The 16,449-nt window shown below is 41.4% G+C and overlaps 1 protein-coding gene across 4 annotated transcripts in view; it reads left to right on the forward strand.

Moving 5' to 3' along the window:
• The window catches only part of LOC141092929 (uncharacterized), a 128,794-nt gene that overhangs the window by 39,938 nt on the left and 72,407 nt on the right, over positions 1-16,449 (forward strand). For all 4 annotated transcript variants that reach the window (XM_073579291.1, XM_073579292.1, XM_073579289.1 and 1 more), the window contains 2 exons: positions 4,997-5,107; positions 5,200-5,319. In XM_073579291.1, the coding sequence (XP_073435392.1) occupies positions 4,997-5,107; positions 5,200-5,319 (231 nt within the window). The remainder of the gene's footprint in view (positions 1-4,996; positions 5,108-5,199; positions 5,320-16,449) is intronic.

The raw sequence follows: 16,449 nt of genomic DNA on the forward strand, positions 1-16,449 counted from the left end.
GGACATGAGAGGGAGGAGATAGGGGCCAATGAAGACTGCAAGTTCTTCAGAAGTTTCTAGGTGTTAATGGCCTGTATGTTTCTATAAGTCTGGACAGTGGGGGTGACCTGAGCAGCCTGGCAGTTCTTTATAGAGAATGAAAGAAGATTGTGGTCAGAGAGCGGGAGAGGGGAGTTTGCAAAATCATCCACTGCACAAAGCCGAGAGAAGACCAAGTCGAGGGAGTTTCCGTCTTCATGCGTTGGAGAATTAGTAAGCTGTGAAAGGCCAAATGAGGAGGTTAGAGATAAAAGGTGAGTAGCAGATGGTGAGAGGGGAAGAGCAATGGGGATGTTGAAATCTTCCATGATGAGGGTAGGGATGTCACAGGAGAGAAAATGGTAATGGGTTTTTACAACTATGAGAGACAAATACCTTTTGCAACTGGTTCAGGACCCAACAAAAGGGGGGGCACTGTTAGACCTAATATTAACCAACAGGCCAGACCGCATATCAAATATAAGGGTTGAGGGTCACTTGGGTAATAGTGATCACAAAATAATAGGTTTTCAGGTGTCTTTTAATAAGATGTGTAGTAGAGGGGTTACAAGGACACTAAACTTCAGGAAAGCAAATTTCAAATGGATGAAAGATGATCTTGGTGCAATTAACTGGGACGATATCCTGAGACATAAAAGTACACAAGGAAAATGGGAGACATTTATTAGCATCCTGAATAGGACCTGTGCACAATATATACCGTATGGGAATAAACATGCTAGAAATAGGAGGAAACCACTGTGGTTAAATAGAGCTGTAAGGGGCGCAATAAGTGACAAAAGGAAAGCATGTAGAGAATTAAAGCAAGTAGGTAGTGATGAGGCATTAAATACATACAGAAGATTAAATAAATTATGTGAAAAGCAAATCAAGACAGCAAAGATTGAGACAGAGAGACTCATTGCCAGAGAAAGTAATCCCAAAATATTATTTAACTACATAAATAGTAAGAAACTAAAAAATGATAGATGATAGTGTTGGTCCCCTTAAAAATAGTCTGGGTGAATGAGGATGAGAAAAAGCCAATATGCTAAATGACTTTTTTTCAACAGTATTTACACAAGAAAATCCCATGATGGATAACATGATCAGTGATAAAAAAAATTCTCCATTAAATGTCACTTGCTTAACCCAGCAGGAGGTACGGCGGCATCTAAAAATCACTAAAATTGACAAATCCCCGGGCCCAGATGGGATACACCCCCGAGTACTGCATGAATTAAGTACAGTCATAGATAGACCATTATTTTTAATCTTTAAAGATTCCATAATAACAAGGTCTGTACCACAGGACTGACGTATAGCAAATGTGGTGCCAATATTCAAAAAGGGGACAAAAACTGAACTTAGAAATTATAGGCCAGTGAGCTTGACCTCTACAGTGGGTAAAATCCTGGAGGGTATTCTAAGAGATACTATATTGGAGTATCTGAAGAAGAATAACCTCATGACCCAATATCATCATGGGCTTACGAAGGACCGTTCCTGTCAGACTAATCTGATGAGCTTCTATGAAGAGGTAAGTTCCGGACTGGACCAAGGAAATTTAGTGGACGTGGTGTACATGGACTTTTCAAAAGCTTTTGATACGGTGCCACACAAAAGGTTGATAAACAAAATGAGAACAATGGGGATAGGGGAAAATATGTGTAAGTGGGTTAAGAGCTGGCTCAGGGATAGGAAACAAAGGGTGGTTTTTAATGGAGCACACTTGGACTGGGTCACGGTTAGCAGTGGGGTATCACAGTGCTCAGTATTGGGCCCTCTTCTTTTTAACATTTATTAATGACCTTGTAGGGGGCATAGAGAATAGTATTTCAATATTTGCAGATGACACTAAACTCTGCAGGGTAATCAATACTGAGGAGGACGATTTTATATTACATGAGGATTTATGTAAACTAGAAGCTTGGGCTGATAAATAGCAAATGAGCTTTAATGGGGATAAATGTAAGGTCATGCACTTGGGTAGAACAAACAAAATGTATAATCATGTGCTTAATTGTAAAACACTGGGCAAAACAGTCACTGAAAAAGACCTGGGTGTATGGGTGGACGACAAACTCACATTTAGTGGCCATTGTCAGGCAGCTGCTGCAAAGGCAAATAAAATAATGGGGTGCATTAAAAGATGCACAGATGCTCATGAGGAGAACCTAATTATACCTCTATATAAGTCACTAGTGCGACCACACTTAGAATACTATGTACAGTTCTGGTCTCCGGTGTATAAGAAAGACATAGCTGAACTGGAGCGGGTGCAGAGAAGAGCGACCAAGGTTATTAGGGAACTGGGGGGGGTCTACAGTACCAAGACAGGTTATTACACTTGGAGTTATTTAGTTTGGAAAATCAAAGGCTTAGTGGTGATCTTTGTTATGAGCTCATTTTCTCCTTCACCTTTGATGTCCGATGAACTCCCTCTGCTGGTGAAAGGAGGTAGTGAAATTGATTTGGATGGGAAAAAACTGTCATCTGAACAGGTGGAGTTTGATTGGACATCCGGAATCTCTGAGTGGATATAAGGCCGCCAACGCCCTCCTGGGTTGCTGGTGATCCTCTCTGCTCTGAGCTCTGGCCTCCAGTTTAGTCCTGTCTACTAAAGCTAAGTTTTTGCTCTGCTATTGTTCCATGAGATTTTGTCTGGTTTACTTAGTGTTTGTGTTCAGCCAGCCCTGGTTGGGACTGGCTGAACTCCATGTTTGTCTCTGATCAGTTGATCTCTTTGCTCTGTTTTCAGAATATACCTGAGTGCTGATATAGTGATTTTGAAGTCTAGTGACTTCAGGGCCTTTTCTATCAGACGTGTTGGACATTATTTTTGGCAGGGTTTTTGCGTGATTGCAGACAGTTGCTTTTCTTTCCTGTCCTATCTAGTTAGTGAGGGCCTCATCGTTTGCTCAGCCTGTCTTTCTGTCTGTGTTTGTGTTTTCATCTGTTTTCACCGTCAATACATATTGGGGGCTGTCTATTGCTTTGGGGTCTGCTCTGGGGCAGTTTAGATTTCCCCTTTCTTTCTTTAGGTTTATTTAGTTCTCCGGCTGTGAACGAGGTGTCTAGGACCACAGTAGGAACACCCCACGGCTACTGTTAGTTGTTGTGAATAGGATCAGGGGTCTGCAATCCGCTAGCTACCAACCTCTCCGGTTTTCTGGACTTAGCTTGTATTTTTGTTTTTTCCTCCTCCGGTGACTCATTCATAACAGATCTTATTACAATGTATAAATATATGCGGGGACAGTACAAAGACCTTTCTAATGATCTTTTTACTCTTAGACCTGTGACGGGGACAAGGGGGCATCCTCTACGTCTGGAGGAAAGAAGGTTTAAGCATACTCACAGACGTGGATTCTTTACTGTAAAGCTAGTTTCACACTAGCGTTTATGAGCGCAGCGACGGCCTGCGCACGGCCGCCGCTAAGCCCCGCCCACCGGCACATGACACTGCATGCGCCCTGCGTCCCCTATCTTTATCACAGGGGGCGCAGGCCGTGCGCAGTATGCGTTTGGCGGCGCATGCGCCTTTTTGACGGTGCGCCGACGCAACCAAACTGCAGCAGGTTGCGTTTGGCGCAGGTCGGCGCACCGTCAAAAGGACGCATGCGCCGCCAAACGCATACTGCGCACGGCCTGCGCCCCCTGTGATAAAGATAGGGGACGCAGGGCGCATGCAGCGTCATGCGCCGGTGGGCGGAGCTACCGGCGGGGCGCGGCAGGGGGCGGGGCTTAGCGGCGGCCGTGCGCAGGCCGTCGCTGCGCTCATAAACGCTAGTGTGAAACTAGCCTGAGAGCAGTGAGACTACGGACCTCTCTGCAATATGATGTTGTAATGAGTGATTCCCTACTAAAATTTAAGAAGGGACTGGATGCCTTTCTTGAAAAGTATAATAGTACAGGGTATATACACTAGTCTCCTTGATATTGTGTTGATCCAGGGAGCTAGTCTGATTGCCGTATGTGGAGTCGGGAAGGAATTTTTTTCCCCAATGTGAAGCTTACTGTTTGCCACATGGGTTTTTTTTGCCTTCCTCTGGATCAACATGTTAGGGCAAGTTAGGATAGGATATTTATTGAACTAGATGGACTTAAAGTCTTCCTTCAACCTTAATTACTATGTTACTATGTAAGACAGCTGTCTTTAAAGGGAACCGGTCAGAAACGGAAGAGCTGACTTCAGAGTGCAGCCTTAGTGCTGCTGAAGGTGGCTCTTTTACTTAAAACCGCCCAGGGGGGTGACAGGTTCCCTTTAATGCGGGTAACGAGTTGATTAGGAGTGTCTAACTGGTCTGTAGGAGCCAGAACTCTTTATGGTTGGTAGGTGATCAAATACTTATTTCTCACTACAAAATGCAAATAAATGTATATAATTTATATAATGTGATGTTCTGGATTTTGATTTTGATATTCTATCTCTCAATGTTTAAATTAACCTACCCTTAAAATGATAGACTGTTCATGTCTTTGTCAGTTGGCAAAGTAGAAAGGTATAAAACTAGATGAAACTGTCAGAAAAGTAATACGGAGCTCTTTAAATTTATTCTCTTTAGACATTTATTGCAAAACCAGTAACTGAATTGGGGTAGTGAACAACCTCTTTCATTGTGGTGCATGTTTCTCCAGTGTGCTTCTATTTAAAAACAGTATATAAGACTTGCCCATAGTTTTGTGATATGATCACAAGATGCAAAGATGCATTATGCATGATTTAAAATTCTAAGAATCAAAATTAGTACATAATCATTTTCCCAAAGCATTTTGGGCCCCAGTAATCCATAGATGAAATCATAAATTCACACTACCTAAAATACCTTAATATATAAAATTAACATTTATAGATTTAATTTATCAAATTAGTATTATTTTGTTAACCATTTGCTATTCTGTGCATTTCATTTCTTTTTGTTTTGGAGGTGATCTTCAATACAGTGAGAAAATTGTTTTTTTATGTATTTTGTAGGAGGGTAATACACCTTTACACTTGGCTGCCCACTTGAGACCACCTTCTTTGTCTTCTGCAATGTGTCAGACTCTTCTGAAAGGAGGTTCAAATCCAAACATCAAAAATTTGGTACAAATTACGTGATGTGATTTTTCAATAAGAAATAAAAAATTGGCTTTCCGCTTTAAATTTACAATGAATTACTGTACCTTTTTATACAGGCAGAAGAGAATTTTATTTTTGCAGTTTTGAGAGGAGCAGCTATGGAAGGATGGAAGGACTCACAACTTCTCATTTCACTTGCCCTCAAGCAGCAAACTGATTTACTTGGTCGAAATTCTGTAAGTAGAAAGAATAGTTTGGAATAGCAATTTCTGTTTATATAAAGTGGCATGTAAAAGTTTGGGGCCCCCTGGTCAAAATTACTGTTATTGTGAACAGTTAAGCAAGTTGAAGATGAAATTATCTCTAAAAGTCATATAAAATAAAAGCGAATAAGAGTCCGTGATAAGCGGTCATAAAGGAGCGTATAGGAAGCATCCCAGGGGCAGACAAGGATGTCAGGTCTCCACCGCAGCTCCAGCCAAAAACCTCCAATGGAGAATAGGAGCAATGAGAAAATGGGAAAACGGTCTTAGGAGCGCAGGAAAGAGACTCAGACAAGAGATGGGTTTAAACCACAACGCGTTTCGACAGAGGATCCGTCTTCATCAGGTGGAGAGCTGATCGTAGGATTACTAGAGAGGCAAATCAGAACCCCCATTTGACTGCAAAAGACCTTCAGCTCCTCTTGAGTTCTGGTACATTGTTCTACTTTTCAAAAATACTTGAACAAATATGGCCTTCATGAAGCAGTCATCAGAAGAAAACCTCTCCTGTGTCCTCACCATAAAATTCAGCATCAGAAGTATGCAAAAGAACATCTAAACAACCTGATGCATTTTGGAAGCAAGTCCTTTGTACCGAAGAAGTTAAAATAGAACTCTTTGGACGCAATGATAAATGGTATGTGTGGAGAAAAAAAGGGCCCAAAATTTTAGGAAAAGAATATTGTTATCATTATGGTATGAATGAAAATCCCTCAAACAAGAATTGAAAGACTCTTGTTCGGCTACAAAAATGTTAACAAAAGGGGGTGCTACTAGATTCTAACCGTGCAGGGTACCCAAACTTTTGCATCGGCCCATTTTCCTTTTTGTAATTTTTAAAATGTAAAACTTTTTTTGCCTAAAATACAAAGGAAGTGTGTTATCTTTAACCATGGGTGCCTAAACCTTTACATGCCACTGTAAATCCTGACTACAATCCATAGACATGAGCATAAAAAGCTGTAAATGAATCAATATGAAATTTTGTATTATTGCTTTTCACCTGTTACCTTTTGATCATAATGTTTCACGTACTGACATATCCTGTTGCGGAAGCTTGTAAACAAGCACAACTGTCAGCAAAGCGGTCAATTACATATTTTGCTTTTGCACATGTGCTACAGTCATTTAAAAACTATATACAGTGCACTCTTGGTAAGGTTTAATGTGGCTGTCCAAGTTTAAAGTCCACTGTCAGGATACTCGTGTCGGCGGCGGTTAAGGAGTTGTCCAAACCTGGACAACTCTGTAACCCCTTAGCGACCGCCGATATGCATTAAAACAGTGGCTGCTAAGGGTACTTATTCCCTCATTGCTGTAGCGCCCCAGGGAGAGTCATAAAATCTCTGGGATTTCAGCTACATAGGGTAGCTGAGACCCGGGAGAACATGATCAGGGTGGTATTTTATTGTGTCCAGTCACTTGATCGCCGTTATTCGGTTAATATTGGCAATCACAAAAAAGAAAAGTGTGCCGGTTTCTCAGTGATTTATCTCTCTTCTGATATGATATACTTGTCAGAGGAGAGAGAAATAATGCCCACTGGTCCCTCCGCCATTCTTCTGGTTCCTCCTGATCGTCATCTTCCTGGAAAGAAAATGGTTGGCACATGCACAGTGTGCCCACCGAGACTTTCCGGACGGTACCTGGCAACAATACAACATTTTTCCTATTGGTTCCTTTTGATCACTGTGATGGACCCTATCACAGTGATCAAAATGAAAAAAATCTGTCGTACCTATGGGTTCAAAATGCTCACTATACCCCTGGATAAAATCCTTGAGGGGTGTGGTGTCCAAAATGGTGTCACTTGAGGGGCGTTTTCACTGTTTAGGCACATCAGGGGCTCTCCAAACGCGACATGGCGGTGCCTATTATTCCAGCAAATTTTACATTGAAAAAGTCAAATGGTGCTCCTTTTCTTCTGTGTGCCCAAACAGTAGATTTCTCCCACAAATAAGATATTGGCATATTCAGGAGAAATTGCGCAACAAATTTTGGGGTACATTTTCTCATTGCTTTTGTGAAAATAAAAAAAGTTTGGCTCTAAAATAATTTTTTTGTGAAAAAAATTAAATGTTCATTTTTTACTTTCACATTTCTTCATTTCTTGTGAAGCACGTGAAGGGTTAATAAATTTCTTGAATGTGGTTTTGAGCATGGTGAGAGGTGCAGTTTTTAGAATGGTGTCACTTTTGGATATGTTCTGTTATGTTGACCCCTCAAAGTCACTTCAAATGTGATGTGGTCCCTATAAAAAAGGGTTTGCAAATTTTGTTGGAAAAATGAGAAATCGATCGTCAACTTTTAACCCTTCTAACTTCCAAACAAAAATGTTTCCAAATTGAACTGATGTAAAGAAATGTGGGAAATGTTATTTATTAACTATTTTGTGTAAAATGACTCTCTGAATTAAGGGCATAAGAATTAAATTTTGAAAATTGTTACATTTTCACCATTTTCCGTTCTTTTTTTCACAAATAAGCACAAGTCATATCGAATACATTTTACCACTACACTGGTCGGAATTGTAAAATTTGGCTAGGTCATTGAGATCAAAATTGGCTTGGTCACTATGGGGTTAAGCATCTCAGAACAAGAACCAACCAAAGTGATGAATTTCTATGTTCAGTATACTTTTGGAGTTTGAAAAAAACCCAGCAAATGAAAAATACTTTTCATGCTGTTCAAAGTCACATCAATTCAGTTCAGTGATAGATTTAGCACGAAAAGTATGCTTAAAGACAGTTATTAATGGTCAGTAAATTTTTCAGATCATTCTGCAATTACAATTGCAATGAAAATGTTGTGGAATTGTATTGCGTAATTCTCTCTGGAAATTGAATCTAACATGGTTGATAAAAATAGGAAATAAAAGATTTGAGCATAGTCTAAATGATGACAATATTTTTTACCATTTTGGATTTCACCAAAATTCTTTCTGTGAGGGTTACATACAAAACAAGAGTATTACAAAGAAGCAGTTAAGGAAAGTAATAAACTAAAAGTAATGATTTTCTTTGTAAAATAAATATCATAAATGACCCAACAAAAGATAATAAAACATTTGAAAAATAATAATACAACTATTAGGACCCGATTCATCACAGCTTTTACACCAGAGTTATGGCGTAAAAAGCTTTGAAAAGTCACAAAGTTTTGGCGCAACTCAAAGCTGCGACTTTTGGCGTTTACAAGTCATTTTTGCTTACCTCCAATAAAGTGGATGGATCTGTGATGGAATGTGGCCGTGGCTCATCAAATTCATGATGAGCGGAGGCTTTCGCTACGCCACAATTTTTCCTCCGGCAGAGACTGGAGTAACATTTGTGGCGAGGCGTTCACAGAGGTGCACACGACTCATCAGACGCCTTTTAATGAATCAGGAGCCTCGTTACCTTGGCCTCTCAGCAAGACCTGCGTGTAATATGGGCCTTATTCTTTAAAATCCCTAGCAAAGATTGTTAAAAGATATAATATAAAACATTGGGCAAATTTGAGTTTTCTTGACACTCAGTTGATGGATGAATCTAATATTTGCACCAGAACTTAACTATATTGTGTGTGATGCTAGTCACTTCTCACGACCAAGGAATCAGAGTGAGTCAGAGTGGTCTAGGAATCCAAGGTTAGAAGCCAGGAGGGTACGTCATAAACAGAAGGAAGAGACAAAAGCGTAGTCAAGTAATGTTCCGAGGTCAGAGTACCGGGTGGATAACGGATCAGGGCTGAAGGCGTTAAACAGGCGGATGACCAAAGTGAAGTCCAAGGTCAGGCAACAGATCAAGCAAACAGAACTGAAGGCACAGGAAAGCACAAACCTCACAAGATGAATGTACACTCACTGGCCACTTTATTAGGTACACCTGTCCAACTGTGTGTTAAGACTTAATTTCTAATCAGCCAATCACATGGCGGCAACTCAGTGCATTTAGGCATGTAGACATGGTCAAGACAATCTCCTGCAGTTCAAACCGAGCATCAGTATGGGGAAGAAAGGTGATTTGAGTGCCTTTGAACGTGGCATGATTGTTGGTGCCAGAAGGGCTGGTCTGAGAATTTCAGAAACTGCTGATCTACTGGGATTTTCACGCACAACCATCTCTAGGGTTTACAGAGAATGGTCCGAAAAAGAAAAAAAATCCAGTGAGCGGCAGTTCTGTGGCCGGAAATGCCATGTTGATGCCAGGGGTCAGAGGAGAATGGGCAGACTGGTTCGAGCTGATAGAAAGGCAACAGTGACTCAAATTGCCACCCGTTACAACCAAGGTAGGCAGAAGAGCATCTCTGAACGCACAGTGCGTCGAACTTTGAGGCAGATGGGCTACAGCAGCAGAAGGCCACACTGGGTACCACTCCTCTCAGCTAAGAACAGGAAACTGAGGCTACAATTTGCACAAGCTCATCGAAATTGGACAGTAGAAGATTGGAAAAACGTTGCCTGGTCTGATGAGTCTCGATTTCTGCTGCGACATTCGGATGGTAGGGTCAGAATTTGGCGTAAACAACATGAAAGCATGGATCCATCCTGCCTTGTATCAACGGTTCAGGCTGGTGGTGGTGGTGTCATGGTGTGGGGAATTTTTTCTGGGCACTCTTTGGGCCCCTTGGTACCAATTGAGCATCGTTGCAACGCCACAGCCTACCTGAGTATTGTTGCTGACCATGTCCATCCCTTTATGACCACAATGTACCCAACATCTGATGGCTACTTTCAGCAGGATAATGCGCCATGTCATAAAGCTCGAATCATCTCAGATTGGTTTCTTGAACATGACAATGAGTTTACTGTACTCAAATGGCCTCCTCAGTCACCAGATCTCAATCCAATAGAGCATCTTTGGGATGTGGTGGAACGGGAGATTCGCATCAGGGATGTGCAGCCGACAAATCTGCGCCAACTGTGTGATGCCATCATGTCAATATGGTCCAAAATCTCTGAGGAATGCTTCCAGCACCTTGTTGAATCTCTGCCACGAAGAATTGAGGCAGTTCTGAAGGCAAAAGGGGGTCCAACCCCTTACTAGCATGGTGTACCTAATAAAGTGGCCAGTGAGTGTACATCAGGCAGTGTTCTGGAAAATACAGCTCAGTTAAGAAGCATGGCCATTAACTGGAATAATGAACACATGAGACAGCTGATGGCCTCACAGTCTCAGATTGAATAGGTGAGCTGTCAAGTCAACACACTGACAGCTCAGCACGCTCCTGTACCAGATTGGGGGGCTAAGCTGTCAGTATCCGCATCCCAGGCACACTGAGGGGTGGAACCGTGACATTGTGGTTATTTAATTGGAAACATTCTGGTAACTGGTATTTACATGGCCAATTTTTCCCATACGAATATGGTCTGTACAGGCAATATTTACAAAACATACTACACACTGTTAGGAAGGAAAGCAATCACTTGTGGTGTTACGTCACAAGCAAGAAAGGATGCAGCACGCCATGGTAGATTACTCCATCAATTTAAAAAATGTCATCTTGGGTGGTAGCAACATTATATATTTTAAATTTAAATTATAATTATGTCTTAATTTTATTGTAGAGCTATTGTGTTATAGAGCATGGGTATTTACTAGAATAACCAGATGATCATGCAATAATGGCACAAACATACTGGATCTCACCCAAAAAAAATTATATTTCACATTGACGTCACTTTGACACATGAAAAGATTTTAATACTAGAGGTTAGGACCATCCTGATTTGGATACACCTTGGTGCTAATGAGTGGCTTTTATTCATTTTTTTTTTTTTTTTAAATCAAATGCTGTGTTTATTAAGTACCCTATCTTAGAATCATAGAATCGTAGAGTTGGAAGGGACCTCCTGGGCCATCTGGTCCAACCCCCTGCTCAAAGCAGGATTCGCTAAATCATCCCAGTCAGATGTCTGTCCAGCCTCTGTTTGAAGACTTCCATTGAAGGAGAACTCGCCACTTCTCGTGGCAGCCTGTTCCACTCATTGATCACTCTAACTGTCAAAAAGTTTTTCCTAATATCTAATCTGTGTCTCCTCCCATTCAGTTTCATCCCATTGCTTCTAGTCTTTCCTTGTGCAAATGAGAATAAAGTTGATCCTTCTACAATGTGACAGCCCTTTAGATATTTGTAGACAGCTATTAAGTCTCCTCTCAGTCTTCTCTTTTGCAAACTAAACATTCCCAAATCCTGCAACCTTTCCTCATAAGACAGGGTTTGCAGACCGGTCACCATTCTGGTCGCTCTTTTCTGAACTTGCTCCAGTTTGTTGATGTCTTTTTTAAAATGTGGTGCCCAAAACTGGACACAATATTCCAGATGAGGTCTGACCAAAGAGGAGTAGAGGGAAATAATGACTTCACGTGATCTAGACTGTATGCTTCTGTTAATGCATCCTAGAATTGCATTTGCCTTTTTTGCTGCTGCATCACACTGTTGACTCATATTCAGTCTGTGATCTATTAGTATACCCAAGTCTTTTTCACATGTGCTGTCACTTAGCCCTATTCCTCCCATTCTGTATATGCTTTTTTCATTTTTATTGCCCAGATGTAGTACTTTGCATTTCTCCCTGTTAAAAACCATTCTGTTAGTTGCTGCCCACTTCTCCAGTTTATTTAAATCTTTTTGAATCCTCTCTCTCTCTTCTCTAGTATTAGCTATCCCTCCTAGCTTTGTGTCATCAGCAAATTTAATCAGTTTACCCTCAATTCCTTCATCTAAATCGTTGATAAAGATGTTGAACAATACAGGGCCCAGGACAGAGCCCTGTGGTACCCCACTTGAGACATTCTTCCAACTGGATGTGCAGCCATTTACGACCACTCTTTGGGTCCGATCACTAAGCCAGTTATGAATCCACCTAACAGTTGCCTTGTCCACTCCATACTTAGTCATTTTTTCAATAAGGATTTTATGAGAGACTTTGTCAAATGCTTTGCTGAAGTCAAGATATACTATATCTACAGCATTTCCTTGATCCACCCAATCAGTGATACCGTCATAGAAGGAAATTAAGTTAGTCTGACATGACTTATTAGTTACAAACCCATGCTGACTCTGTTTAATCACTTCATTCTTATCCAGGTATTGACATACATGTTGTTTAATAATTTGTTCAAAGATCTTTCCTGGTATAGAAGTCAGACTCACTGGCCTATAGTTGCCTGGGTCCGCCTTCTTCCCCTTTTTGAAGATAGGAACAACATTTGCTCTTCTCCAGTCTTCTGGCACTTCTCCTGTTCTCCAAGAATTTTCAAAGATTATGGAGAGGGGTTCAAAAATTTCTTCTGCTATCTCCTTCAGTACTCTGGGGTGTAATTCATCTGGTCCTGGAGACTTGAATTCATTTAGGTTAGCTAAGTGTTTCCTCATTATCTTTCTGTTTATAGATATCCTGGATTCTTCTATTCCCTTAATAGGACAGTGAATAACAGTTGATGTTACATTTCCTTTCTCAGAGAAAACAGATGCAAAATAGGAATTTAAAAGTTCAGCCTTCTCAACATCCTGTCTTACCATTTCATCATTTTCATCCTGTAAAAATCCTATAGCTTCTTTGACTTTTCTTTTACTTTTGACATATCCCCAAAATCCTTTATTATTGCTTTTGACATCTCTTGCAAGCCTCAATTCATTTTCAGCTTTAGTAATCTGATTTGTGCCCTGCAAGTTCTGCAAACAGCATTATATTCTTCTTTAGATATGCCTCCCTCTTTCCATTTTATAAACATTTTTTTCTTCCTTTTTAGCATGTGCTTAAGTTCTGTGTTCATCCATCCCGGTTTCCTTAAATGCTTCCTATTCTTCCCTCTTTTCGGAATTGTTAACAACTGTGCTTTGAGAATTTCATTTTTCAAGATTTCCCATCCTTCCTGGACATTTTTGTCTTTAAGGATATCCAGCCATTGGATCCCTCCAATTCTCTTTCTGAATCCCTTAAAATCTGCCTTTCTGAAATCTAACCTTGACGTCTGAGTCTTCACAGGTCTTCCTCCTCTAGTTATCCAAAATTCTAAAATAGCATGGTCGCTACCTCCTAGGGTCCCAGCCACTTTTACCTCCTCAACCATTTCCTCCCTGTTTATAAGGATTAGATCCAAGGTAGCAGTTCCCCTTGTTTTCTCCCCTACCTTTTGGAAGATAAAGTTGTCAGCAAGAGAGGATAAGAATTTCCTTGACCTGTTAGTTTTGCCTGAGAGAGATTCCCAACAAATGTCTGGATAGTTGAAATCTCCCATGACCACTATGTCATATTTTTTGGAGAACTTGGCCATTTGATGCATAAAGAGTTCATCCATATCTTCAGCTTGCACAGGCGGCCTGTAGTAAATGCCTACAATGGTGTCCTTTCCATTGTTCTGTCCCTGTATTCTTACCCAAACAGTTTCCACAGAACTTCCAGTCTCTGAAGCTTCAATCTCTGTGCAGATATACGCGTTCCTAACATACAATGCGACACCTCCTCCTCGTTTATCAAGTCTGTTTCTTGCAAATAAGTTGTATCCTTCTAGTCTTGTATTCCAATCATGTGTATTGTCCCACCAAGTTTCAGTGATTCCAATGACATCATATTTCTTTTCCTGTGTTAGTAGTTCCAATTCTCCTTGTTTGTTGCCCATGCTTTGTGCATTAGTATAGAAACATTTTAGATTGTGATTGGTTTCTCTTTCTCCAATATTTTTATTAATAAGATTCTTTTGTCTTTGTTCTTCCCTTCCACTTCTAATTGCAGAGTTCTCAATAGCATTTGTCAGGTGTATGGCTTTATCTGGTCTTTTGCTTCCCTTCCCATGTTGTTCTAGTTTAAAGCTCTCCTTACAAGTGTAGCAAGGCGACTTCCAAATACATGCTTTCCAGTCTTCGTAAGGTGCACCCCATCTCTAGCAAGTAGTCCATCGTATAAGTAATTCACTCCGTGATCCAGAAATCCAAATCGTTGCTGACGGCACCATCGACGTAGCCAGTTGTTCACCTGCAGAATCTTATTCCACCTCCTTGTTCCATGGCCATTCACTGGGAGGATGGAAGAGAAGACCACCTGCGCTCCCAGTTCTTTCACTTTCTTGCCTAAGTCTTCAAAGTCTCTGCAGATGGTTTCCAGGTCATTTCTTGCGGTGTCATTTGTCCCCACATGTAGTAGCAGGAATGGGTAGTCATCTGTAGGTCTGAAGAGTCCTGATATCCTGTCAGACACATCTTTAATTTTTGCACCTGGAAGACAGCACATTTCTCTTGAAGTTATATCCGGTCTGCAGATAGCGGCCTCTGTTCCTCTCAACAGGGAATCCCCCATGACCACCACTCTCCGTTTCTTCTTCACAACATTTTTCTTTCTCCATCTAGGCGGCCTCTGAGGGCGTACAAGGTTGCTGTTTGTTGGCAAAGTCTTATCCTGATGTATTTCTTCATCGTTTTCCTGCATGAGAGCCTGGTACTGGTTTCTGAGCAGTATGGGTGCTGACTGCCTCCTGATCCTCCTGCTTCTCTGGGTCACATGTCTCCATTCTTCTGTTTCTTCAGGTGCACTTCGAATTTCTTCTCTTTCTGTAACATGAAGAGATAATTCTGCTCTGTCCAAGAACTCTTCACCTTCCTTAATGATCTTCAACGTAGCTAACCTCTCTTCGAGATTTTGCAACTTTTCCTCCAACAGGGACACAAGCTTGCATTTGTGGCATGTGAAGTTTGGCTTTTCCACTGGTAAGTCTGTGAACATGTAGCAAGAAATGCAGCTCACCAAATGGCTCCTGGCCTCTTCCATCTTGAGATTTCTTAAAAACGATGAAAAATGAGCCAAAATTCGCGTGCCGTTAAGCACGCGGTTTTCCGATTTCCTCTTTTCAGCTGCAACGGCCAAAACCCAGTGATCGTTGAGCTCGCGGAGACTCTTCACCTATCCCAGAAGGCACTGGGAATATGCAAATGATCTCCTCAAGACTCTTCCCCTGGTTTTCCGATTTCCTCTTTTCAGCTGCAACGGCCAAAACCCAGTGATCGTTGAGCTCGCGGAGACTCTTCACCTATCCCAGAAGGCACTGGGAATATGCAAATGATCTCCTCAAGACTCTTCCCCTGGTTTTCCTCTTTTCAGCTGCAACGGCCAAAACCCAGTGATCGTTGAGCTCGTGGAGACTCTTCACCTATCCCAGAAGGCACTGGGAATATGCAAATGATCTCCTCAAGGCTCTTTCTTATATGCGCTATTGCTTTTACTTAAATACTTATTTAAGGCTATATGTTCATTTTGTATCAATCTTAGGTTTTATTTGAGGGTTTTTTTTTTTTTTTAGGCGGATCCACTCTGGAACCTTCATGAAAAAATGCTTAAAAAAGAATGAACATATGCACTTCAATGTCAAAACGACTTGCTGTGCATATATTCTGTATATTCGAACTTCAAGTATTGAAAGTTATGATGCAGCTAAAAGAAATTACCTGACCTCTCTTTTGGTGGCTTTGAAAGCTGCTCACTAATTTATATATATATATTTTAAGAAAATAACTTCAGCAGCAAAGCCGCCGAGAAAACAACTAGCACAATGACGAAATGACAAAGAAGACGTTTCAGGAAAACACCTGTAGCGTCTTCCTATGGCAAAACTCAGCTGGCAGCTATAAGATGCCTTGTGAAAATGATGATTTAGTGCTCTGCAGACAGGCTGCCAATCCCCGAGGTTAGTTAGGGTCTACACATGGGAGAACCGATTTGCAGGTCTTTGATCCATCGGTCAGGTTAGTAATCAACTGGAAGGGATCCCTGAGATTGTACCCAAGGGCCCCGTCACACACAGCGACTCACCAGTGATCCCGACAGCAATATCAACTTGTCAGGATTGCTGGTGAGTCGCTACTTGATCGCTGGTGAGCTGTCAAACAGACAGCTTCACCAGCGATCAGCACCAGCGACGCCGAGCGCCCGGCGTTGCTGTGTACGTTAGTTACCAGCGTGCTGATGCAGGGAGCTGGTAATTAAGGTACACATTGGGTTTCTAAGCAGTGCGCGTCACTTAGAAACCCGATGTGTACCTTGGTTACCAGCTCCCTGCATCAGCGCGTTGGTAACTAAGGTACACATTGGGTTACTAAGTACCGCACGGTGCTTAGAAACCCTGCGTT

Source organism: Dendrobates tinctorius, unplaced genomic scaffold (assembly GCF_039654945.1).
Source record: "Dendrobates tinctorius isolate UK_male_01 unplaced genomic scaffold, ASM3965494v1 ptg000062l, whole genome shotgun sequence".
NCBI lineage: Eukaryota > Metazoa > Chordata > Amphibia > Anura > Dendrobatidae > Dendrobates > Dendrobates tinctorius.